This window comes from Bombus terrestris, chromosome 7, assembly GCF_910591885.1.
Source record: "Bombus terrestris chromosome 7, iyBomTerr1.2, whole genome shotgun sequence".
NCBI classification, from domain to species: Eukaryota; Metazoa; Arthropoda; class Insecta; order Hymenoptera; family Apidae; genus Bombus; species Bombus terrestris.
The window spans coordinates 7,757,792-7,785,499 of NC_063275.1; the positions used below are offsets into that span (position 1 = coordinate 7,757,792).

The 27,708-nt window shown below is 32.7% G+C and overlaps 1 protein-coding gene across 3 annotated transcripts in view; it reads right to left on the reverse strand.

Moving 5' to 3' along the window:
- The window catches only part of LOC100649009 (mucin-4), a 214,435-nt gene that overhangs the window by 24,505 nt on the left and 162,222 nt on the right, over window positions 1-27,708 (reverse strand). For 2 of the 3 annotated variants that reach the window (XM_048406987.1, XM_048406989.1), the window contains exons 2-8: window positions 22,168-22,418; window positions 13,294-13,460; window positions 11,746-11,946; window positions 11,057-11,620; window positions 9,892-10,339; window positions 7,736-8,582; window positions 6,842-7,129 (exon numbers count right to left, since the gene is read on the reverse strand). In XM_048406987.1, the coding sequence (XP_048262944.1) occupies window positions 6,842-7,129; window positions 7,736-8,582; window positions 9,892-10,339; window positions 11,057-11,620; window positions 11,746-11,946; window positions 13,294-13,460; window positions 22,168-22,418 (2,766 nt within the window). The remainder of the gene's footprint in view (window positions 1-6,841; window positions 7,130-7,735; window positions 8,583-9,891; window positions 10,340-11,056; window positions 11,621-11,745; window positions 11,947-13,293; window positions 13,461-22,167; window positions 22,419-27,708) is intronic. The other variant, XM_048406988.1, reaches the window with a different exon arrangement.

The following is a 27,708-nucleotide window of genomic DNA, read 5'->3' on the forward strand; positions in this document are numbered from 1 at the left end:
AAAACTTGAATAGATTAATCCTATCATACCGAAGAGATAGATATTTGAGAACATTAAAGATGATTTAAGCTTAACCCTGTTATATTGGATTGTTTTCAACTTAATTCGCTTTCTATATCTTGAAAATATTTTTAAATCTTAAGAATATATGAAAGACTCCTTTCATTTGATAAAATGAGAATGAAATGGGGTATAATAATCCTAAAATCGTAGCAGGAGTATGAGAGCAATCAAAACTATTCTCATGCGTTACCAAACATGCATGCATTATAAATGCAACCAATTAAACATTTATAGCAACATATTATTTCTTGTAAATTCAGTTTCAATTGTTATTCGTACTTATTCTGCATAATCCATAATGTGCTTGTAATAATAATCTTCGTCGGAACTTTTTTAAACGGAAACATACATATAACGCGAACTCTTGTGTATATATCTCAGAAACAAACTTTCGACAACAGAAGAGTGACGAGAAAATAAAACACAAATACCGATAAATAAAAATTATTACAATAAAATGTAACAATCCAGTAGAAAAATTATGTTATTTATGTGCCAGCTTAAAACCTTTCCACTTATTACTGAAATTAATTCCAACGAAAATAAATTGTAACAAAAGATATTAACACTCGAATATGAAGCATCTATTGTTTAACAATCAGCAAAATGCATTATTTACAACGGCAGTACTTATGTCAATAACAAGTTCAAAAAAATATAATTCACTGTCGGAACAATGCGTCCATGTACATACATACATATTCCCTAAGCAAACTAAAACCTGCGACTTCTCAAACAGAAAAAGAACAAAACGCCGATAATTAAATTAAAAAACATATTGTGGCAAGTTAGAAATAAAAAGCAAAAAAAAAAGAAACAAAAATAGAAATTTTTTGACTTACGATGTCTGGTCGCAATAAAAAGCAAATGCCTCGCCAACATGTTGGAATGCAACTGTAGCCTACGACAATTGTCAAATCGCAAAGACCACGCTCGTCTTACAATTAGTTCTCTCTCAAACTATCAAGGCTGGCGACTGCCTGTCTAGCGACAAGGTTTCCTCTTCGTTGCTAGACTGATACCGTCTTATCATCGCCACTTGTTAAAACCGCGAATTTCTTCCCCCCAGCTCACTGCCAACGCATTCACGCGTGAAGATCTAACAACTTCTTGACGCTTCGTGCACAGGCCTCCATACAATGTCCGAACAATAACACGACGAACGTTCATTGAAAATCGTGAACAATTTCAATATCGACTTATTTTAATTTTGCATATTCATATGATAGACAAATAATTTACGGTGCTAGTTTTTAAATTAAGTTGGTCTTAAGGGATAGGTAGAGGATAGATGCCTACAAAATCCACGAAAAGTTACGTCAGCTACGGATAATAATGTCCGATGACTTAAGTTCGTGAAATAGATAGAAATCTTCGAAAAGGGACGAAGCTCGGAAGGGGTTGAGGAATCGCTTAATCGGTAGAATTAGGCGACTACCGGACGTGAACGTAGCCAGATCGAAGTGAACTGAGGATGGTGGCATCCGCTCGAAAGTATTTGAATCGTCTGCTACGAGTAGGAGGGAATTTTGTTTATCTCGATTTCGAATTATCGACTGGGATAAACATCACGTCTGATGCAATTCCGTTAGTTGTTGAGCCAGCGGCTAATGATGCTGATAAGGGCTAACAAAGTGAGGCTTCATTGGGGGCTCCCTGGAGTTTTCCAGCTTATCAGTCTCCACTACTAACTTTATTGTATGCTGTACACTGAAGCGAAAAATTTCCTATTCACTCGTCATCAAACGCACTATAATTCCTTTCCCTAACATAATGACAGCTTACGAAGGATTCGTTTCAACAATGGTTCATAAACAACCGTTTATGCTGTCATGATGTTTCTTATAATTTCCACCTTAGTTATAATATAGGTTCCGGTTGAAAAAATGAAACGAATTAATGAAACTGTACCCCATTCGTAAAGGGTTTTTTTAAACCGTTGAACTCTAAATCATCGAACTATTTATGTTAACCCCGTAATACATATATATATTATATAAATATGAAGAATGTATATATATGCTTTATAATATGAAGTTACACTCATTTCGTGAATTATGGTTCTGGTTTGACAAATAGCAGGTTTTATTTATAGCAATATTTGAGCCTTATCTTAAGTTTCAAATCTTCAAAGTAAAAATTAATAAATATAAATTATTAAATTGGAGATGTTTATATAACACTATATTTTTATGAATATGAAATTTATATGAAATTTAAAAAACGGAACTTGAATAGAGATATATATTACACACCAAATAGTATAATGAATGTTCACTTTGGTTATTTTATATATTACACACGTTGTGTATTCAATATAAATTATACATAGGGTGACCTGTGGTTTAACTGAGGATGTAAAAGAGGATGATGGTACATGAAAAAATAAAACTATTTTCGAAAAGCTGAATTTACATACTTGCCTGATAAGTATTTCAGATTTCGTTGTAAACTCTAGTTATATTTTTATTTATCGAATACAATAGTGGAGAACACACAATGTAACAGAATAATAAGTTCAATGACTTTAAAATAGAAAGATTTAATTTTAATAGGAAGAATAGGATATAAACTTATCAGTTGGTATTTAATCAAATAGGAAACAATTCAACAATTTCTAAAATAATAAAATTTATCACATATAAGTATCCACCATGTGTTCTTCACTATTAAATTCAATAAATACAAATATAGGCAGAGATATTAGTTTACAGCGAGATCTGTTAACACTTACCAGAGTTATATATATTTCATATTTATTCTAAATATTTTTTATATATATTATATATATATTTGAAATCAATTTTTTCGAAAATAATTTTATTTGTTACATACACTTCCGGCTCTATCACATGTTATCGATCACTCTATGTATATAGTTTATATAAAATGTACATCACATATAAGAATATGAAAAATATCCAAAGTAAAGCATCTCTCTATTCTAAACAAATCTTTACATTTTTCTGAAACGAAGTAACATACGAAAAAATTTTAGTCTATGTCCTTTACTTATTTTTCCATGATGAATCACCCCATCCTGTATTGTATTACCAATTGCATTGTACTTGCATAATATCACATTTTGCATCCAACGTGGTATTACAGAATGTAATAATTTACACTCATTTAACTATCGAGAAATTAGGAGAAATGGGGTTAAACGTGCGTAAAATCGTAGAAGTATCGGAAAGCAGATAAAAAACTCTGCAAAAAAATGAACTCGCTCTATTCGCATAAAGTGTATACACATGTATAAGTGAAGACTATATATAACTATGTATAACTGAAGAAGGAAAGACTACGAAAGAGGAGTCTATAGACGACAAGGAGAAGATACATTCTTTATCTGGTGATATCAATACATGTAATCAGGTGGTCGCTTATGGACGAAAAATACGAAATCCATAGCGTGTTAAAAGTAAAGAAATTAATTGAAATGCGCATGTAATGTTATCTATTAACCTTGCGAAAAGCATGCATTTATGTACATACATCGGTTGGGACTGGTTCGATAGGCTTTTATCATCGAAACTATTGAACTCTGAAATATTCCGTACGTCATAAAAGACGACAAAAGGAGAGAATTCGTATTTATCGTTTCGCAACGTTAAGTTAGGGGCAGCTGCCGATAAATCGGACGAATGAGTCGGTAGATACAGGAAACGTGACTTTTCTATCGTGTCTACGCTAACGCGGAAAAACATTGTTCGATCTCGTTATCGCGACCGTCGAACGGATCGTTTGCCGTTTGCCCTCATTAATCTCCGAGCAAATGACACTCTCCCGTTAGCCTGTACTCTCCTTTCGTAGAATCAAGAGCTGGAATACGTGTATATACTGATAACTTCCACATCGACGTACTTTCTTGTATTTCGTTCTTTTATTCTTTCCCGCTCCAGCTGGTCCTTGATGAGATCTCCCGCTGATCGATCTATTTACTGCTCTGATGCCCTGGCTTCAGCAATTATCTAATGCGCGATTTACATAACTGTTCGAGCAACAAGGAACGGGGGATCTTCTAAGATACTTGTGCAACAGGACTGATTCTTAATGTATCAGGAAGATACCAAATACGAATTTTTTTTTAGTGAATTTGTAAAATTGAATTGTATTGGTTACGTACTTTAGAAGTTTCATTAGTTATGAAGCATTTCGATATTTTTATATTTAAGAATTTCTATCAAAAAAATATTAATTTCTTTATATAAAGTACTTTTGCCTATGAACCGTAAATTAAATGTCTATTGAAGAATATTTATGTGTACGAGAAATACAGATTAATTTTTATAAGTTTATTAACGCGAAGCAGTTTGGAATTAATTAAAACAATTTTATTTCATAGATATAGTTTTTTCATCTATTTCATATCGAACAATGAACTTATCAAAATATTGTTAGGTATATAATTTCGTCCTATTTTGGTAAATCTTAAAATACCTTTTATTAACAATTAGTCGTATTATGTATATAACGAGGATAAAATTAAAAGAATGAATAAATATCACAAATGTCATTTTTTATTTTGTTGTTAGATAATGACAAATAGTTTTCTCTCTTTCTCTCTCTCTCTCTCTCTTTCGTTTTACTGTTTTGAATTCAGAATTAGATTAACCAAAATAATTTATTTTCTATTTTCAGGCTTTTTGCTAGTCAGAAAATATTTTTAATTTTCTGTTCAAAAATTACTGGAAGATATGATATCTATAAACAGAAAGTATCTGTTATGTTTTTCTGATACTTTTTAAAACTGTTATAATTTTCCTTATGTACTTTCAACTATATTATACTTTCAACTATATTAAAAAATCTCTGAATTCCTATATGATGCTAAGAGTTTATATGTAGTCACCCTATATATTTATAATAATTAAATGACATCGACAATTTAATAAAGTAACATTTAAAGTAACTCGTAGCACGAAAAATACCTAATAACACATATTTTACGATAATAAAATTTATCAGATCAAAAGTTTCTAACTACACTTGTCTGTCATTTATTTTAAAATATTCTTCTTCATCATGAAACTTGTGTAAAAAAAGTTATAAACTAATTTATCATACAATTTGAATATCCAATTTTTTCAAAATATTTTCATAAGAATATTAGTAAAGATTTTTCAAGTACATACAAATTTTTGTATTGGAGTAACAAACTTAAATTGGCAAAACACTATTAATGCGAAAGCTTTCCTAAATCGTTGATTGTGACAAAACGAAACCAATATTATTACTGCAATTACTTTTAACAATATGTATTATTGCATAGTATCACAGATACAAAGTCCTCGAACTATTGAATTGTATAAGTTCTGATATTTATATAGGTCAGAAATTTTATTTATAATTAGAATACCAACAAGATGTTTGAAAATTTCAAAAATTATGACCTTCTGAATATAAAACACATAACACGGCTGTTTGATACATAATTGCAAAATCATTGGATTATTAAAAATCAAGAAATGTTACAATTATTATACTTAATAATATAATTTCACTAATACCATTTAACCTATTAACCGAATAAAACGATTCCGCTCATTATTCTATTGTTAATTTCTTAGACATAATTTCTTTATCCTATCCTTATACGCATTATGCCATATTTGCCCTTATAAGAATAGAAGCCGATATATCTGAAATTGATTTGTTTAATTGTAACTGATAAAAACAGATGTCAACAGATAATAAAAAAATGTCATTGATTACCAAATTTCAGTGTCATTGCCAGAATATTTAAGAACTCTAGCAGGTTCAATGTCCATGGGTCTGGGTCTAGGACTTTTTGAAACAGTTGTAACGGGAATCGAGATTGTTACGTTCATATCAAAGTTTACGTTTGGAGGTTCAGGACTGGAAATTGTGTCAGGATAATTGATCCTTTCCTTTAACAATTCCTCTTGCAATTCTTCCGACGGTGTTCTACAAATCTTCGAAGACTTTTCCCCGTTAATAGAAAACTTTTTAATAAACATTATGGGACTATTTGCCATTCGATAACTTTCACTTCGTTTCACTTTACGTTCGATTCTATCACTATCGCTAAATATCTGAGTTCTTTTCGTACAACTGTTATCGTCAGATATATCACCAATATCTGAATCTACAATCGCGTCTCTTTCGTTTAACTTAAACTCGTTAATAACAGATGTGGTAGAAAACAACTTATCTTCATTTCTCAAATGACTATGATTCTCTTTAACATCTATCTCTTGGCTATCACACTGAGAGTTTAATTTCACAATTTTCCTATGAAAGTTTGGCGTGTCCAAGTCAGACACTAGCAACTTCCTACTCGACTTCGGAGTATTTCCAGTCGACCTCAAATTTTTCGGACAGAGAGCCGATTTCTCAAAGTCGAGGCGTAAATTCGTAGCTTTCGAAGCCAACTGAGGCATGCTTACTTTATTCAAGACTCGATAATCTTTTTGAGCGTTTTGAATCAAACTATCAGTAGCGAACACCGGCGGGTGATTCTCATCGCAATTAATTACATCTGTGGACCTAACTATTACATTATCTGTGAACGTTTTGTTAAAGCAGAGTTTGGACTTATTCAGATCTAACAGCTTGTTACTCGGTGCCAGTGCTATCGCCCCAGAGGCCGTTCGACAAGTGCTCTTGGCCGAAAGCAACGAAGTTCCGTTGGTGGTCAGTGGTGCGTTCAACTTGTTAGGCTGAGGATTCATCGCGAGTGTACATCGCGCTTCTAATCTACCAGCACAGCAAGTGCAGTCGCGTTCGTCAGTGCTCGTATCAGAAGCCGCCTTACCTTCGTCGTCTTGCACGTTGACGTAAGCCCCGCGAACTTGTCGATGAGGAGTCGGACTCGATGGACCAACCACCGTCGTAGGGGTTCGTACATAATCCGGACTGGCCGCGCGATCGGGACTTTTCGCCGCTCTGATGATCACCTTGCCTAATTGGGGCGAAGTAGGTGGCGTAGATTTGCTTAAGCCATCCACCGTGTCGCTGGTCTTCGTCACTGCTCGAACGTTCGGCGTTGCACGGTGCAATAATGGTGATGGACTTGGTGACATTCCTTCTCTTACAAATGGACCTGGGTTTTAATACAGAGAAGAGGGAAGTAATTTAATTAAATATATTTGAAGATGTAGTTGATAGAAGAAATACAACGAGAGTGTAAAGTTGAATAGATGTTTTATATTAAAACATGTTTTGGAACAGGTAGTGCAAACGGGCATGGATTCTTATACAAAATTAAACCGAAATTATGGAATAACAATTTTTGTTGAAGGTCTAGTTTTTGAGAAAGTTATATTTGAAAATTCTTTGTGTACGAAGTACACGACAAAATTTCAAATTGAATTTTCTCGAAAACAAAGCTGCAAACAAAATATCGTTATTCTATATCTTCGATTTACTTTTTCATAAGGAATTCAGCTGTACCCGTTCGAAAACACCCTGTATATTAGATTATATATGCACATTATACTTAATTCGTACATAATGAAATACAACATATTTTCCAAATTGTCAAGAAGGAATATCTATCTCTACAGAAGCTATATCTTGTGTTTGGAATATACGAAAAACTATCTTTTAGATTTCTATTACTAATCAACAATGTTATGATTTTTTAGCATATTAATGAGTTTGTTATATCCAGCAAATGATTAAACATGTGATTAAACATAGATTAAACCTGGATTAAACGTAGTATGTGCGCCTTTCCTCCTCTTCAAGCTATCAGATGAATAAACGACTTTGCCTTCCGAATCCAACATAACCCTCGCACCTTGTCTCTTTCTTTCCAAAGACGAATCAGGCTTCTTCGGTAACTCGCTTAAGCTAACATATTCAGCATCTCTCTTAAAAATATCTGAGTTCGCATAAGTAACAGGTGACCGAACAGGAGTCGCGCTAGTCGAGCAAGAAGCCGAATCTTGACGTTTGTCATTATTATTTCTCACGTCGGCTATGGTGACATAGTCGCCGGAGTCTGCGTTCGCTTGGTCTTGCATCGTATTCTTTGGCGCTTGTTTTCTGCCCGGAAGTACGCCTCGAAGTTTGCCTAGAACTCCGCTCAGCGGATTGATCTTGCCCACCTGATTCGGTCCAACCGTGGATTTCTCGTTTGTAGGCAAAGATAATAGCTGAATCGTGGCATAGAGGTTTTTGTCCTGTCCGTTAATCACTTCCATCTTGGAAGTGCCAACGGTGGCAGACATGAGTACCGAACTTCCCGTTTGCAAATCGATCTTTTCGTCCTCGGCATTTTTGCTTGCCTGATCTGAATCTCTCGCATGTTCATCGTCTGAACCTGGTGGCGTAATCACGCACATGGACGGTATGCGGCTTGTATTGATCGCAGTTTTCGAACGGATTCTTTCAATCCTCTCACAGCCTTCGAGATCGCTCGATTCAGAGTATTCGAACTCCGAGCATGATCTTCCTGTGCATGCTGGACTCGAGGCTGATTCCACAGGCGATGATGAGGTATTATGACCGCTGTCTGGAGACTCGCCGCCGTTCTGGTTTGGCCCGTGAACCTATTGAAAATTATTTAAATTATGAAAATTAAATTGTTTAATTAATTGTTCTTGAATGAATTTTGAAAGAAATAGAGTTCACAGAAAGAAGAAAAAAAGAGAAAATTGAGAATGAGTGTTTTTAGCTATTATAAAATGACTACGTAATTCGTCAAAATTCATTAATTATATATTTACAAATAGAGTATATTATTCGTATATATGCAACAATATCTTATAAAGGACAAAACAGTTTTTCTCCTTTGTGTTAAATAATATATGTATATATATATTTGTATAATATATTTTTGAATTAGAATACAATTAATTACAATTACAATTAGCAATTTAATTTTTCCGTAATAATTTTGCTAGCCCTTTTACATATTTTGTTTTTAAAATTTTTATGACATATAAAAGATTCTATTTCTGTATACGTACTGTATTTTTATAAAACGTATAAAATAATGTATAAAATGGAAACTCATATTATCAAACAGAATATTGTTTCAGTAAATTCTTTGTTAATTAATTACCTAAATGTCTCAACTTTTTATTATAATATTTATGTTTCTCATATATGTGAAAATGACATCATAGGCCAAAACGAATTAATTTGTTTAAGAGCCGAGTTTTAATTATACATACACAAACGGATCATATTTAAAAAGTGACTTAATGAGTACATTAACTTGTTATTGATACAGGCTATTATCCTTTTTAACCTTTCGAACTATAATCTATTGCAGGAACTGTACCAGGAATTTTACACCATTACTCAATATAAATATTAGAAAGATAATGACACTAAAGTACAAAAAATGTTATTCACTGACCATTTAGTTATCGTTATTTAAAGCACATATAAAAACACGTACATTACATATGTTTATCTTATAATCAACCATTCTCAATCATCTCAACTTACTATTCCAATTTTTCCATCCATTAGTGGATCACAGCTTCTAATTTAAAAAAAAAAATGTTCTGGTGTTACATAAACTTTAGAACAAATTTACAAAGAAATGTAATGAATTATCAAATGAATATTGTAATATGTGTACATAGATTCTAATACAACTATTCCCAATAAACTGGATCATCGTTTTTGCAAGCATTGAATATTTTATTTTACAGGAGCATAGCGAAGAACTGATTAAGAAAATTTTTGTTCTACGTGACAGCTCAATATAGCTTGGTAGAATATTAATAAGTAATTTAAAAAGAAACAGAGATGAAACATGTGCGCGTGTCAGATTTGATCCAGCCTTCCCCGAACGAAGACCAATAAGTAAAAAATTACAAAATAAAGACAAAAATTTCTTTATACCATAGCGACGACAGTTAGGCTAGATTTCCTTTCTGGCGGCGGCGGTGCCATTAAAGCGGTGCAGACTGTGCCCGCTGAGCTCGTCGTTGTTGACGTTGAACCTCTTCCAAAGAGTTCGTATTCATTTTCAACAATCGGTGAAGTAGGATCGGAGCTGACATCGTTAGATTTCATCAATGGACACTGCGGAGCTGGATCCTCTTCTCTTAAAGTTTTTAAGCCAGAGTCCACATGGAAGGAGGTGTAATAACCCTCCGTATCACAAGAATACACAGATGATGTTTCACCATCGTCCGAGAAAGGTATCACGGTAATATCTTGTATAATATCTGGAGTTAATGTACCCTCTGACGTTACCGAGGATGATGTTGATGTATCTCGTCCCTTAAACCGCCTTGCGTGACTCAAAGATGTCGATGATGTTCCAATTGAAGCAGTTGTCGTCGATCTATACATATTGTGATAATATGTATCGTTAATATATGTATATGAATATACATATGCAGTGTGTCCTATATATCTGAAAACGTGTAAATAGCTTCAAAACTATAGATGATACGGAAAAATGTTTGAAACAATTAACGATTTCAAGCAATTATACAATGTCAAAGGCTTCGGTAACTTCTACAAAAAATTATTAACCTACTTATTTCGTTCATACAAATTAAGATATTCAGAAATTATGGAGTTCAAATCATGCATTCTGCATGTATATTTCATACTAGTAATAAAAATGCAATTAATTGTAAATTATAATCGTTCTGCTCTGTTTATATACGCGCTCTATAAAAATAATTATAAAATTAATATCAGTTTCTATTAATACAAATTTAACTATAATTATTAATATATATTTTAAATAACCGAAAAGTTACATCTTATATTTATTAATTCAAACAAATATGAAACCTTCTTCTGATAGCATAATCAAAAAAAAGTATTTAGTGTAATTTAGAACTTTTTTTACTTTAAATAACTAAAGAATAAAAACATATACGTATATTTCATTATCCATTTTCAATTTCCTGTTATGCTATTAAAAGAGCGATTTTTCTGCGGTATACGAGCTTTAATACCAAGTTCTCATTCAATACCAAAGTATCATTTTGTTTTTCTCGTAACGCATTAGCTCGCGTCGTAATCTCGAAACGAGCAACAGTCATACCTCGGTTGATGTGTAGTAGTGGTGGTTTCGCTTCCGATACTCGCCCTTCCGCTTTCAGAGGATGCACTCCAGTTTCCAGAGCTTGAATGAGGAGGCTCGTCGCGATTGCTTCCCTTTCGTCTTTCTCTTCTTTGGGCTGCGCTTTCACGCAATTTCACGCTCGGTTGTCTGTCGGTGCTCGGGACGGATACCGGTATACTCGAGGTGCTCTTCCCGCTCGAGCTCGAGGAACTCGGCTTCCTTTCGTGAGATTTGTCCTTCCTGCGCCTGGTTATTACCATTTCGTAAATATTTGTTTCTTCGGCTGTTCTCGACTGACCTTGATCCTGTTCTGACCTCTCTGTACCAGAAGTGCTTGTCTCCTGTTGCTCCGACTGTTGACTGGATTTCGGACTGATTAGTTTCAATCTGGACATACCCCACGCTTTCAACGTATTAAAGTGAGATTTTTTTTCCGTCGGCGAGTCTTTCTTCGACGAACCCAATATATCCGTACTCGCTGACCGATGAGCCCTCGACGCTATATTTGACATTATCTCTTCCGCTTCTTCTCCAGTCGTTTCTCTATAAATAAAGCCAAAGATTTGCACTGTCGTGTTTAAATCTAGTCAATTCCTATTACGTATAATTTCACCACCCCTGAATAGCCAAAATCAAACACGGTAGAGGTAATATATGTATAAACTCACTCTCCGATAGCCTGTCGAATTTCCTTCTGATCCGTACCAGCAATCGTATTTCGTCTTTTTCCTCTGGGCCTGCGAGGCCTCGATCGTCGTTTCACCGCTGTCTCTTGATTTTCTTGACTAGACAGCAGAGATCTTCTTCTCATCGACATTCTTTCGAATCCTCTTCCACTGATATCTACCGCCACGATTTCTGCTGGGAATCTACAACACACATTGTGTCATCGTTACCAACCGGGACCAGAAACCAAAATTCGAAAGTCAATGTAGATGGTTAAACATGATGGTTAACGATGGTTAAACATGAAAGATGTCGCAGATAATGAAATTGAAAGCACACACTTAATTTTGAAGCACAAGGAATTTGCGATGTCTCTTATAACATATGTGACTTTAATAAGTAAAATCGAAAAATATTAATTTCACGCAACGCGGAGATCATTATTTCAAAAGCTACTCCCATATAAAGTTTATGCATACCGCACAATAAACTCTGGTTGACAAACTTAGATCATCGTCATGATAGCGGTCTCTTTTGCGCAAGTAGTATCTTGAAGAACGCGAATTCCCTTGTGTCTATTCGTTGATAACATATTTCTAAATAATATTAATTAACCTTATCCCAAACGTAGATCAATACCAATTCATTCTGTTAATTGAGCTCTTAACCCTTAGAGTGCTATGGGCGCATATAGGCGTCTGGCGAAAGCTATCGGTGTGGACTAAGGACATATATATGCGTTTTCTGTAAGTGCCCGGCATGGACTAAGAACGCATGTATGCGTTCTACAATTTTTCCGAACACCTACGCAGAAGTAATACTATTACGTTTGTGTGAGATAAATATAAATGCATTCCTTAATAACAGCCGTAAACAAATGTCAATAATGCCTCGTTATAACAGTTTTCTAGTTTATTGTTTTCTAGTTTATTACCCAAATTCTAGTTAACTGTAAATTTCAATGTTTATAGTAAATAATTAATACTAAAAAAATAACGCTCTTGAATCATTTAATCTCGTGCAAAAGAATTACTATAACTTATTACGATTTGCGCTTTGAATAGTCAATCAATAGAGTTCAGTCTAACGAAAAAGTATTCCGTCCACAGCGATCGTCAGCGCTAGCTGCGCGCCGTCCGTACGGACCGCATAGGCCGCGAATATTCAGCACTCAAAGGGCAATAATACACATAAGTCATAAAATATGTATGTATGTCCAAGTAAACTGCACAATATACATAAACTTTATACAATATATACATGACTTCCAAAATAACGACTCAAAATAGCGCCTTAGAATTAGTATGTTTTGATTCTATTCGTTAAAAGTTAACATGTGCTATAAAAAGAGTCACAAATCCGGGATACCCTAAAACGAAGTTCAACCAAATTAAACGTCACTAAAAGAAGTTATCGAAACGAGTCCTTAATCAACTCTATGTTCTTCATAGTTCCATGAAGCTATAGAAGATTTACAGTTGGGAAGATCGACAAAAATTGACTCGCTCGTATTTATTACACTTTTACGGTGGCGTAAATTTCCTGCTTACTTGAGAGCGATTGCTTGAACCTGTTCTTCGGGGCTAGGGAGCTTGTGATCAACGGCATCGTCAGTCGTTGTATCTCCGAGGATTCTGGACATGCAATCTGGTGGTACAGTAACGTCTCCGAGCGCTTCCGTAGATGTCCATCTTCGTAGATCCTCGATAGCAGCTGGCTGTAATGACGAATTATATGTGAGACAGTCGCCGGATTTCCTTTTTCGATCTTACAGTTAAGGAAGGAGAGTATAAGCGAACGAACGAATGCACGATATTACAACAAGGAAACCACTACTGCTATTATATCGCTTCTGTTTCTAAGAAATTTGATGCCGTGGAGAAAAGCAACTAACATGTTTTATGCTCTACAGCACAGCGTGGGCGCAAGCATTGTCGGATGTCACCTCAAGACCAAGCGACTTTCACGCACGGAATACGGAACGGATTGCGTTTCAGTTTGGTCCTTCTCTACTCTAGTGAGATGTACTCCTTACCAACTGAAAATGGATTGAGTATTTTTTACGTTCTCGATTCTCCCAAACAGGTTCGTGGCTCACCAACGAAATTCAACTACTTCAACCCTTTACGTACTGACGTGTCGATGTGTTGATTTTCGAAAAAATTATGGATTATTGTTTAAGTGTACAGAGTGCATCTTTTTTAATAAGTTTCACAAAATTAAAGTTAAAATATTTTTCGATTTAAATGTCGTAATACTTCTTTATAGATAATACAAAGATCTGCTAATTCATGTATAAAATTTGTAGCTCTATTCTAAAAAAATAAAGATGATCCTAAAATATTCAAAATACCATCATTCTCAGAGTGAATACTTATACAGGGTATTTTTACATAACAAACAAATAAAGTTAACTTTTTTATCTTGTTAACCTTATGCAACACAATAAAGCTATTTGTACTACACAATGGTTCCTGCAAAATTATGCAACTTTTGTGTGAAACATTTTTTCGAAATTTGTATTACACTGAAAATTTTTCAGGTGATAAAGTTAAGTGGTACAACCTATATATGTAGCTATCGCGTTTCCTTTTATTTTTTTCTCTCTTTTTATTCCTCTTTTTAAATCCTTTGTTTATTAACACTATGACAACCGATGTCACGTAATCTATGATTATATAGAAAGTGGTAAGCGACAAACGGTAAAATTGGCTTTTGGACCATTAACGCCTTTGTGTCACTTCTTTCATTTCTTGTTGCGATGGCACAACCAGTATCAATGCTTCAAATGCTAACTTTTCCGCTTGTCACTCAGTTGGTATATGATCTATTTCAAAACGATAGTTGGGCTGTGGTTAGACAGAGCGATGTGTTGCGCCGACCACTCGCGACTATTTGTAATTCAACGTTCTGTGTTTTGCGAGTGGATCGCGAGTAGTTCGTGAGTGGTCCGCAAGTGATCGGAAGTGGAACTGTCGCTCTACCCGGTCACAGCGCAACCATCGTTTTATGATTCAGTTATCGTTCTAAAGTTATCCGTCTGAGTTAAGCCAAAATTTATGAATTTTATTTATTTTCTGCCGCTTTGTTGCCACTCGTTTTACCGTTCTTCCCGTTACCGCTTGCCGCTCTTTATATAATCTCTGTATAATCATGGCCATAAGAAGCATTGTATCTATGTACTTGAAGTGGTGTATACAGCGGAATCTTTCAATTTCTACATCGCACTCACTTTCACGGCAACATATAATTCGCGCATTCTAGGTCTTTCAGATAGTTCGAAGGATAAACTACGATAACGTTATACGCTTTTAATGCAAATATGAAATTTTCCGTTTCATAAGTAAACAAATTAATTATGCGAAAACTAATAAACAGATCAATTCGTCTATATTGGTATGACTAGTATATACTTATCACAGAGCCTTGATATTGTATGGCATGTTCAACTAAAGTTATTAATTGGAAAAATTGTTTGCCCACAAAATACTGCTGACTTCAAAAAGCGCTAGAAAATATGAAATAATTTATATTTATTTGTATTTTATTTACACACATATGTAACAACGGCTAGATTAACCATTTACTTACTAAACAGCATACTAAATATATTGCAACCTTCTAAAAGACGATGCAAAATGCCATAAAATATTTCTAGTATAATAAAAAGTTTCAATTCGTTTATTGATCTATTATTCAAATTTTAATAAATTTACATTTAATTGCATTAAGTTGCATTATATTATAACAAAAAATCATCAAGAATATGTTTCAGTAGTGGCCAAATTGAAAAATGTCCCTTGCATATACGTGCGAATACAAATTATTGTTAATTAATTAACTCAACGTATTAATAGTATACAGGTTACACTTACTAATGTTACACAATTAGATATGCAAATAAACTATATATTAGTAGAATTTTTAATTTTTCGTTGCCATCCAGAAGATTGCAATATATTTAGTATGTTGTTTAGTAAGTAAATTGTTAATCTAACCGTTGTTACATATGTGTGTAAATAAAATACAAATAAATATAAATTATTTCATACCTTTGGCTGTTCGATGATAATAGTTTTTTGACAAAAAATCTTTCGTTTCGCATTTTTTAGTGAAGCGATCACTATTACAAAGCCAGTGTAAAATGGTTTTCATTGTCCCTAATAAGGCAATAATTTATTCCTATTTTATTATTTAAAATTTATTATTTATATCAATTTTTAATTCTTATTAATGATTAAACAATTTCATGGTCTGACCAGTTCCGTATGCGAATAAGTAATAAACCAGCTGTATACTGTCACCGATATTATACTTTGAACAGTAATAGATAAGGGTATTTCTATAACTTGATATTGTATCATATATCAGTTCACAATGAAACCATACTTATGTCGGAAAACGAATCCGCAGAACAATGTTTCCTGCGAAGAGAAAACGAGTTGAAGCCTATATTATAAAACGCAATTTTAAAGCGCTCACCCAGATCCCTGTTTTGGAATCATAGCAATCAGTCCAACAATTGCAGAGCGAGCACTGAACACACGTAAATGAAATTGGTGAACAACAAATTCTTTACAATAACAATAGTTAACAATGAACAAACTAGAAAAATTTTGCAAATAGAACCGATCGGTGGACTACCCCTGGGAGATATGAAAAGTTTCATTTCGATAGCTCAACCTAATTCTGATTAATCGATGAACATACATAAAAATTGAATTTTTGCAAAAAAATAGTTTATAAAAAACAAGGGCAAAAAGGTTTTGTAACTGAACCAGCGGTAAAACATGCCCTAGGACATACAAAAGGAATCATCTCAGTTGGTCAAATCATTCCGGAAGCTTTGATGAACATATACAAAGTCGGTGCAAAAATATTAATTTTCCCTAAACAAAAATAGTTTACTATGACCAAGAAATTTTTTAACGGATAAAAATACAACCTGTAAAAGTAATCATCCCGATTAGTATTAGAAAAGCCACTTTGGAGTAATCGGTGAACATATACATGAATACAAAAAGAAATATGCATATCAAATATAAATACCTTTCTTTTTTTCCGAAATCGCTACAAAAATGGACGTTTTCGTAACTATTTTTATTAACTTTTTATAACTTCTTATAACTTTTTATTAACTATCTCGTACTTTTTACCCTGAAAGTTGAATTTATCATAACGTAACAGGTCTTATTTTATAGATAATTTTATAATCTATAACTTTTTACTGGAACTTTTTCACGTATGACAAAGAGTTTTTCAGATATGAAGCGAAATGTAAAAAATATTGTGTTTTTTGCTTGAACGATATTTTGTTTATAAGGCACAAGAGGAAAATTATTTGAAAGTCGCTTATTTTATCCTAAATATCATTTCGAATCATATAATGCAAATAAATTCTATTATCAATTTCTTTCTAGATTCACCTTTTTTAAACTGAATTCGACTAGATTAATCAAGGACTCGTTAAGGCCGTCGCTTGTTTGTGGAGCGTAACATTGATAACTGATTCGTCGAACGTCAAAGAGAAAGACAATATTTTACGGGATATTTGCACTACGTAATTTGTGTCGAAGTGAGGAAGAGAATATCCGAGCCCATATATCGAAAAATTTCTTCTTTTTTTTCGGTCGACTTTCACGCGATGGAAAAATCGTTTCGTTCAAGTATGTTTATGAGTTCGAGCACGTAATGTAGTACGGGAGAGTATATTTTATTGTTCATGTAAATTTACATTCAACTACCGCTTCTGAATATCATTCCTTGGCATCTACAAAAATTTTTAGCAACAAATAATTCATAAAGTGCGTTTTCAAAGAATTTGCATTCAACTTTCTAACATCATCCTATTATAACACCATATTCTTCAACTCATCTTTCTTCATTTAGGCAAAGACATAAAAATCATATAATGATGAGTCTATACTGTACGATGCATGTTTCTATGATTATCGTTGAAATTTATACAACGAATTTTTTCATAATATACAATTGGCTGATCCAAAGCAAATTAATATTTACTATATACCATTAATAACAATGTTCCATATATGTAGTCACCTAATACCATTTAAATATCTCTTTAAGAACAGAAGAGACAGATGACTTATGTATTTCCTTGTTTACATATCACAATTCAATAAAAGATCAAGCCAGTACGGCCATGGACTCAGTGTTTCTTACGTGGATCACGTATTCCATATGTCTGATATCAGTCTAATTGTACAACGGAGCACTCTATTCGGTTTATATTCTACGTTTTAACAAAGAGTTAGTTCAGTAATACTTGTACCGTAGACAAGCGAGTGGAGTACAACTTGGGCTTTGGAAGAAAGCGCATTTGGTTACCCCGTTGATCACGGATTCGTTATTGAACCTAGGATCATTGCCATTAGCATCTCCAGTATTTAATTACCACGGTTACTTGTCATATTCTGTAATAATCGTATTAGCGCTAGTAAATATCTTCTCTATTGCATAACAACAATGCCTAATCCAAATGAAGATTCGTTTCACGCCTCTAACCTTAATCATAATGTGAACCCGACATATATAAGATAAATTACCTGTATAACGTACAGATACAAGTATATACGCAATAAATAATTTTGTATGCAATAGTTTCGATAGTCACTTGAAGATTCTCGTGATTATTTTAGGGAAAAATAGCTAGTTTATATAAAGTAAGTTAATGTTTCATATTATACGATCGTAGGTTATGCAAATACTTTGGTTTCAACGAAAATAATATATAATGTACCTATATGATCATACCTTCTGTAATTATCACAGTCGTTTAATGTTCATGATTCACTATTTATTTAATTTATAAAATTTAAAGTTCATTTTAGAAATAGATTAGTACATTATCCTACTGGCATCGAAAGATTTATTTATAACATTATTTATTTCTATTTTATAATTTATATATATTATAATTTTGGTTACTAAATTTCAGATGGAAAAAATAAAAAATTAAAAGCAGTTATAAAAGAAGTAAATCATAGTTTACTCGCAGATAACATTTCGTTATATTCTTATATCTTATAAAACATGCATGTAATTACGTGTAACATCTACAATATTCTACAAAGCTATCTATTATAGAACCCATTGAATACAATATACAGTGTGCCCGATTTATTTCATAACATCCAATTATTACGAAAAATATGAATGATACGAAAAAATGTTTCAGACAAACATTGTATAATATAGAGTGGGATATATTATATTTTTGTCTGTTGGCTTTGCAATGTCCTATAAAGATCATATTAAAATTTTTGAATAGGAACCTGATTCTTTAATTATATATTCTTATAACTGACACATTAAAACGTTTCACAAACTCGCGTCTTTTGCACTCTCCGCTTTCGAGATAGGAACTTTTAAATTCAACAGAACAATACAATGAACTACATACCTAATCTGACTAGTGCTAGTACAATAGTAACAGACTGTTTTGGAAATATTGCAAAATCGTACACTGCAAATTTTGTATTCAGCTAATGCTATATCAGTAATAGGATTATGAGAATTGTGTTACCGTAATATCATCCGATAACACTAATACTGGCGATAACAAATGCTGCGAAAGACACGGGGAACTTCTTATATTTTGTTACTCAAAAAGGATAACAAATCTTACTCTATTTATGTATCACTATACTGATTCTATACATTTTCATTTGTGAGAAAAAATTGCATAATTGTCTATCGTCACTAAAATTTGAATTTTTCTCAATAAAGATCCAGCACTCGAATTACACTGTAATTTTTTGAGATTAAGAACGACACTAATTAAAAAACGAAGGAATGTAAATAATAAGAAAAATACGTCCTCGATAATAATCCCTAGAGTAAATAAATCACAAGGGATCATAGAAGTCGCAGGAATTGGACTGTGTGTTATTAAGAAACCAATGCATTAATGAAACGACAACCCGAGGGAACAACGTGTATCATTATATAGTGGTTCATGCTTTTCGATAGAGACCACCCTGTAGAATTCAATATATGTCTCCCTGACTTATGACATCTGCCATTGAACCTGCTTACGCTGAGCTATCCTATCATAATGTGATCATACCAACAAGATCATATACCAAGTCCTACAGATACGAAACTCGTAGTCTAGTTAAGTCCAATCCTTTCTGACCACTACATTCTAATCATGTTCGTGATGCGCATAGGTGTTTCTTTGCGTTATGAAACTATGGCTGTTATCCTTTGCAGACATTATTATTATATTATTTAAGAAAAAATTCATTAGAAATGGTCTTGGATTTTTTGTAAAGATTTACCGTGTACAATATTGTTTAATTTATTATATAACTTCAATAAAATTATTCATTCGATTATTATATTTCTTTAATTGTCCATCTTTACTTAGTTGTAGAACATTTTTTTACAAATAAAGGTTTTATGTTTGTCTTTAAAACTTTCTACTTTAATTGAAGGGACAAAATATATACATACATGTACGTAATGGATTATAACATAATTAATTAAGTCTAGCGTCATTAAATAACTCACCATTATGTTCCAACATCATCATACATCATACATCATCATACAGATATACTGTATATATATACTATATGCATGTACATGTATTACATATTTTTATCTTTATATTATTATTGCTCTATATAATATAATCTAAATCAAAAAATGCATTTATTATGGTGTAATGTGATGTAATTATGTATTACAATGTACTTACTAATAACTCTAAGGTGAGTGTAACATTAAATAAATAAACAAATAAATATTTATCCAATTGTGAGATGAAATGATGATATTGTTGCAGTAGTAATACGACGAAAAAGGAAATTAGTATACGTATAAAAAATATGCAGATAGTAGAAACAATATCTCGGCCGAAAGTTTCGTGATAATTTATAAAGCACTACGGAATTTAGATATAAATATTGTTACAACTCCTAATAATAAAATGTATACTGGTTGTGGTTAATAATTTTGAGGTAACTATTTCATATTCCCAAAACACAAGAAAATAGAGTGAAATAAAAATTACCAATACAAATAGTAATTATTGAATAATTAAAAAGCGTTTCATACATATTTCATCGCATCACGCATTAAATTCGTTAAACTTAAATTATAATATATATTGTTTTCTAAGAAAAACAATCTTCCCACTCGAAATTAAATATACATCTAAAATATAAATATGAAAATTATAAACCGTAAGTGAATAGATAGACAGCTTTCCGCAACCGAACTTGTATCACGAAGTTACAAAGTTTCAACAATCATTATGATTCAATAACACTACTGTTACATATGAAAATTTGTTTCAGAGGAAAGTTATCATATTTCTGTGAGGACAAATATTTTAACCTTTTTAATTTCGTATAATACATTTGTAATTATATAGAAACCTCCAATTAACTCGTTATATATGTATTATGTTACATATGAAATGTTTATTTGAATGCTTTGAATTCTTTACCTAAAATTTCAAGAATCAAGAATTTTGATTGCTTGGACTAGATTTACATAGAATTAAATGTTGATCCATGCTTTTTAATTTCGCATGTCATATATTTGATATGGTGTTAAAAATTATTGAATATTCTCCTTAATGTAAGAGCCAAAGAACACATTTATATGTAAATTATGCATTATAAAAGAGATATTAATTAGATTAGATTTTTACTCTGTGTTATTAGTACAATTTTTAAAAAGGACTTTTTTTTAATAAACACATCATATGTCATTTAAAGAAAATTTTTTTTTTTAAATAAATAAGGGGTAAACTCGCGACGATTTTATAAGATGTATAATAAAATCTAATTCTACAGTATTTTCAGTCTTTATTATCATTGCTAACAACCACATATGTGCAGCTGATGCAATATTAAAAGCTATTTGTTTCAAACGATATATTTTTAAATAGTATTTTTAAAATGGTGTTTAACATTGCATCAGATGCATGTATATGGCTATTAACAATGATGATAAAGGCTGAAAATACTGTAGGATTAGATTCGTTTCAAATAATGTATTTTTTAAGTAGTATTTTTAAAATAGTTTTTAATGTTGCATCAGCTGCACGTATGTGGTTGTTGACAATGATAATTATTTTCATTGATATGATCAAATATTATTTGAACACTATTGGAAATATTCCATTGATGCTAAAAATATGTCGATTTTGACGATTAAAGACTTTAATTAACTTACTCTAATAGTGAAAAATAAAGGACTTATTTTAGTCGAAAAAACTATTTCATGTATTACAATCCATTCATACAAAAATTGATAAGAATGCATGATAAGAATAAAATAATCATGATAATCCGTATCTAAATAAAAACGTTGCCTATGGAAGCATGCTCGAACATACACAAGGTATACACAAATCCACATACTCGAGAATACATATGTATACTTACGATCCTGGATTCGATGTCGAGACTTTGGTCTCGCCTTCTCTTCCCAAGGACGGGCGTGCAGAGGAACATATCCATAGAGCTTCCATCCCTTCTCAGACTATCCAAACTTCTGACAGCGACTATACCAGCAGCCTCGTATAATTCCCGCAATGGTTTTGGCCTGGTGTTTGATGTGAACAGCGCCGTCGATGGTTTGTTAACGATGTGAAAATGCTCCGCTCTTATCGCGAACGTGCAAATATCCGATTCCGCTATAACATTATGTAAATTCGTTTAAAATATTTGATTCGATGATGCAAAATTTTATTACATAATATCAGCTAACTCTAAGGATACGCTATAACAATACATTTAATAAAAATTTTCTTATTGGATGTACGTAATTATTCTGCGAAATAACGGTTTTTTTTAATGGTTTATTGTGTATGATTTTCGCTTTATTCTTATACATTGTTTATTATCTAAGATTATGTAGCTATATAACATTGTTTATTATCGTATTTGTTAAGATTTGATTACTTCGCGTCTAGTAAACAATTGAAACAAAGAAATTAAAAAATTGTTATCTCGTCTGAATATATTTGTAATAAATTCAAAAATATGGAAATAAGGTTTGTGCAAAACAACATAAAAGATTTATTCTTTCAATAATAAGAATTAATTAAAATTAACATATAGAAGAAATCAGATATTCGGCAGATACTAAAGATAAGTATCAATGAAATTTAATAAAAGTTTTATTTATTTAAGTTTCATTTATTATACATATATTCTCATAGTCCATAGATTATTTAGTAAACAACTGAAATTAATATTTTCCATTACATGTTCACTTATCTTTGTCCCGATTATATGTACGATAGAATAAAATAAGATACAATAGAATAAAATAGAATGGAATAGAATAGAATAGAATAGAATAGAATAGAATAGAATGGAATGGAATAGAATGGAATAGAATGGAATAGAATGGAATAGAATGGAATAGAATGGAATAGAATGGAATAGAATGGAATAGAATGGAATAGAATGGAATAGAATGGAATAGAATGGAATAGAATGGAATAGAATGGGATAGAATGGGATAGAATGGGATAGAATGGGATAGAATGGGATAGAATGGGATAGAATGGGATAGAATGGGATAGAATGGGATAGAATGGGATAGAATGGGATAGAATGGGATAGAATGGGATAGAATGGGATAGAATGGGATAGAATGGGATAGAATGGGATAGAATGGGATAGAATGGGATAGAATGGGATAGAATGGGATAGAATGGGATAGAATGGGATAGAATGGGATAGAATGGGATAGAATGGGATAGAATGGGATAGAATGGGATAGAATGGGATAGAATGGGATAGAATGGGATAGAATGGGATAGAATGGGATAGAATGGGATAGAATGGGATAGAATGGGATAGAATGGGATAGAATGGGATAGAATGGGATAGAATAGGATAGAATAGGATAGAATAGGATAGAATAGGATAGAATAGGATAGAATAGGATAGAATAGGATAGAATAGGATAGAATAGGATAGAATAGGATAGAATAGGATAGAATAGAATAGAATAGAATAGAATAGAATAGAATAGAATAGAATAGAACAGAATAGAATAGAATAGAACAGAATAGAACAGAATAGAATAGAATAGGATAGAATAGGATAGATTGAAAAGTTTTAAGTTAATAATTTATCTGATCTCATGTGCAATTGTTTTCAGTAATTATTGAATTTAATGGTTTAATCAGATGATTAAATTATACTTAAAAAAAGACTCAAGAGCTATTTTGAATTACTGAACCAACAAGATGGTGTACCTTCATAACATAATAAAATATTATGTATTAATATTTTAATTATCTATTATAAACGAGTATTTCTTATCCAGATAATAATAATTTTTTGTAATTAGGACAGGTCAGGTTAATGTTATTAAAATACATCAATTTAGTAGTAAAATTTTGAAAAGGATCATTTGGGCAACTATTTCTCACATTTTCCTTGAGATGTATATATAGTGCTTCCGGTTTAACTTGAAGCGCTCAAATATCTTGACAAATATGAATCATGCGAAAAAATATTTCAGACGAAAATTGTATCAAACTGGCGAGAATATACTATACGTGTTAAGATTTTGGGATTAATATATACTATACATTAAAGAGAATGTACTTTTACTTGTTTGCGATAATCTTGAAACATCCTGTAAAGATCATATTCACATTTTTTAATGGAAACCTGTATTTTTCTGCATATTCTTTAACTGACATTAATCATATGTTTGTCACATCATCTACTATCAAGATGTAAACTTTTGAGTTCGATTTGCTGCCGGCATCGCGGCATCAGCGTTACCCGATATACATGCGCCGTGGGATCACATAATGAGATACTGCTTATAGTCCTGAACAAAATAATAATACATGTGTGCTGTCTTTAATTTCTCAGAGACAACCTAAATTTTTGCAGTAAAGTAAAACGTAAATGCCACCAACCAAGAAGAAGGAATCTGTTATTAAATAAAGTTTCCCTCATTGACTTTTTCACTAAAGAGAAGAGAGAGACAAATGCTAATGGCGAAATGCTGGCATACTTGATCTTTGTATTGATATCTTCCCGTAGTTTGTGATTTCTCGAGCAATCAATAACAAGTATTATATCTCACAACCACGCAAGTACCGATATGTGAGCCGCAAACAGAGATACCGCGATATCAAGAATTGCTAAACCAAAAATTGAAAACCTAACTGTTTCTAACCCTAAGAAACTTCTCGACTTTTAAAATGTTTGTAACAATGGACTGAAAAAATGCTAAATGTTATGGCGGTTCCTTAGAATTATTATGGGTCGGAATTGGTATGCCTTGACAGCTGGTGGCCATTTTGATTGTGGGATGAATTATGTTTTATGACAAGATTACGAGTGTAACAGCTGTTATTATTTGTTATTACTGACTTTGTTTGTCATTTGACCTTGAGATAGCCTTTTCTTCGTACTGATTGCATTTATTTTAAAAATAACTAAAATACTTTCTCTGGCGGTCGAAATGACCGGTCACGGTAGGCAAGGCAGAATACAAATTTTTCTCAGAAAATAAAAGAGCAAATTAAAAGTAAATACCGAAAAAACATCAGTCTACACGTTCTCCAGATTTGAATATAATTGAAAATTGTTGGGGAAAGAATGGAAGACAATACGATAATATTCAATAATTAAAGGAATCTATTACAGTAGAATAAAAATATAAAAATAATAATTTGTCCCAGAATATTATTTAAAAATTATACATATTCTGACCACACATTATTCATTTTATGTTAATCACGATGTAAATTCTCTTTTTGGGAAAAGTATAAAAATAAATACATTTAAATTGACAAATAGATTTTGTTAATATGCTATCATTTGAATGTTGGAGAGAACAACTACATATTTAGTAACAGATTCCTTCTTTCTACGTCGTCATATTTAAATTGCAATATTTGCTACATTTACAAACATCTTAAGTTGTCTCTGAGAATATAAAAATAGCACACATATATTATCATTTTGTCGGGGGTTGTACTAATGGTACTACATTACTTGAACACAAAGTAGTAGGTTTCCGATGTTTCCAAAACAATCAGACAAATTTGAAAATACATTGTTACGCCTGGCGACTCTCTGCATTGATCAGGCCACTGTAACATCAACCAAATCTCAATCCACAACAGAGACCAGGCCACACACCGAGGGCAAGATGACATCCAGATGTCTACGCATTCTTACTGCGTGTCCCCAATAGTCTTAAGGACCCACCAATAAATCTTGGCATTTTCATAGTTAAGGTCCTTCAGACCAAAAACAAGCATATTTTATTTCCAGTGTTCTTTACATTTTTGTTTACTGCGAGAAGATACGGGAAAGTTAGTTTTCTCACATTCGGTATTTTCCGTTAGCAATTTTCTCTGAAAGGCAGCTAAGACCCTTCCTAGTCCACCAGGGTTCTTGTGCTCCAATCAAAAACAATATCTATCGCCTTCGCTTTCCTAACCAAAATTATCCTTAACAAATCAGCTCAACACGTGGCTACAGACACACCCACCGCTATCTTTTCTCCGCCACAACATTGTCACTAAACATAACTCAGTCTCTATCTTTAAAACAGTCAACATCTTTATTACCGAGTTTCTACCCTTAGACAGTCACGTACTTAACGTATTAGTGTAATTAGGTTTTACATAAAGTTGTTGGAGTGAATTGTGATTCGTGTGTGTTAATTCAGTGTGTATTCCATTGTGATTGTTGAATTCATAATACAGTTCAATAAAAGCAAAATTGATAGTTGTGTTACGACTCAGCTATTTTATTTTATCATCCAACCCTCAAGTTTACGTGACACCACACACAGCGGGCAAGATTTTTTTTTTATTTACAAGTACTTTACAATCAATTCTCGCATTGAGAATTTCGAGTAAGTTTCTCTGGCGTGACGCAGTGGCATGACTAATTATTTATAATAAGTTTATTTTTAGCTGAATCTAGTGCTTAGGTCTAGAGGATAGTGTTTTCTTAGTCTGCGGATCTGGTCCGACGTATTTAGTAATTACAGGGTTTCGATAATTGTTAACTCTTATGATATATCTATTACTACATTTTGTTATTTCTTTTTTGACTGTGGGTATCTTAAGGTCGCGATGTATTGCTTCGTTGATAACATACCAGGGTACATCTATTAGGGACCGTAGAATTTTTGATTGGAAGAGTTGAAGTATTTCAATGTTAGAATTACTTGCTGTTCCCCATATTTGGATTCCAGACAAATTTTATTATAGTCTAATAGAGCGTAATTTTACTCTGCGTGCTTAAGTTGGAACGTCGGCCAATGATCCAGTAGAATTTTTTAAGTTTAGCCTTGAGTTGCTTCGATTTGTCTATGATGTGTTGTTTCCATGTCATTCTTCTGTCCAGAGTCATGCCCAGATATCTGAATGAATCTGTGTTCACCTGAGGGCAGCGGGTTTTTTGTTTTCGCAGCGTGAAGATTACATGTGTGGATTTATTTTCGTTAATTTTGAAGTCCCATTTGTGGAACCACTTTTTCATAGAGTCGAGACCTCGCTGAAGAGTGAAGGATACAATTATCGGGTCTGCGTAGGATGCTAATAGCGCTGTGTCATCAGCAAATGTCGCCATGGTTATCTCTGTTAAAGTTGGTAAATCGGGAGTGTAGATGGAGAACAGCAGGGGTCCGAAGGCACTACCTTGGCGTATGCCAGCTTTTTTTTTTTTTTTTTTTATTTATTAGAATATTTACAATCAATTCTTGTTGAGAATTTTCAGTAACTTCATTTGGCGTGATACAATGACATGGTTTATAATAGTTTATATTGTTGGTTCTAGTAGGATCTAAGGATTTAATCTAAAGGGTATTTTGTTTTTAGTCTGCGGATCTGGTCCGTTATATCAAGTAGTTGGGTGACTAATGGGTTGTGGTGATTGTTGACTCCTACGTTGTATCTGCTTCTGGACTTGTATATTTCATCTTTG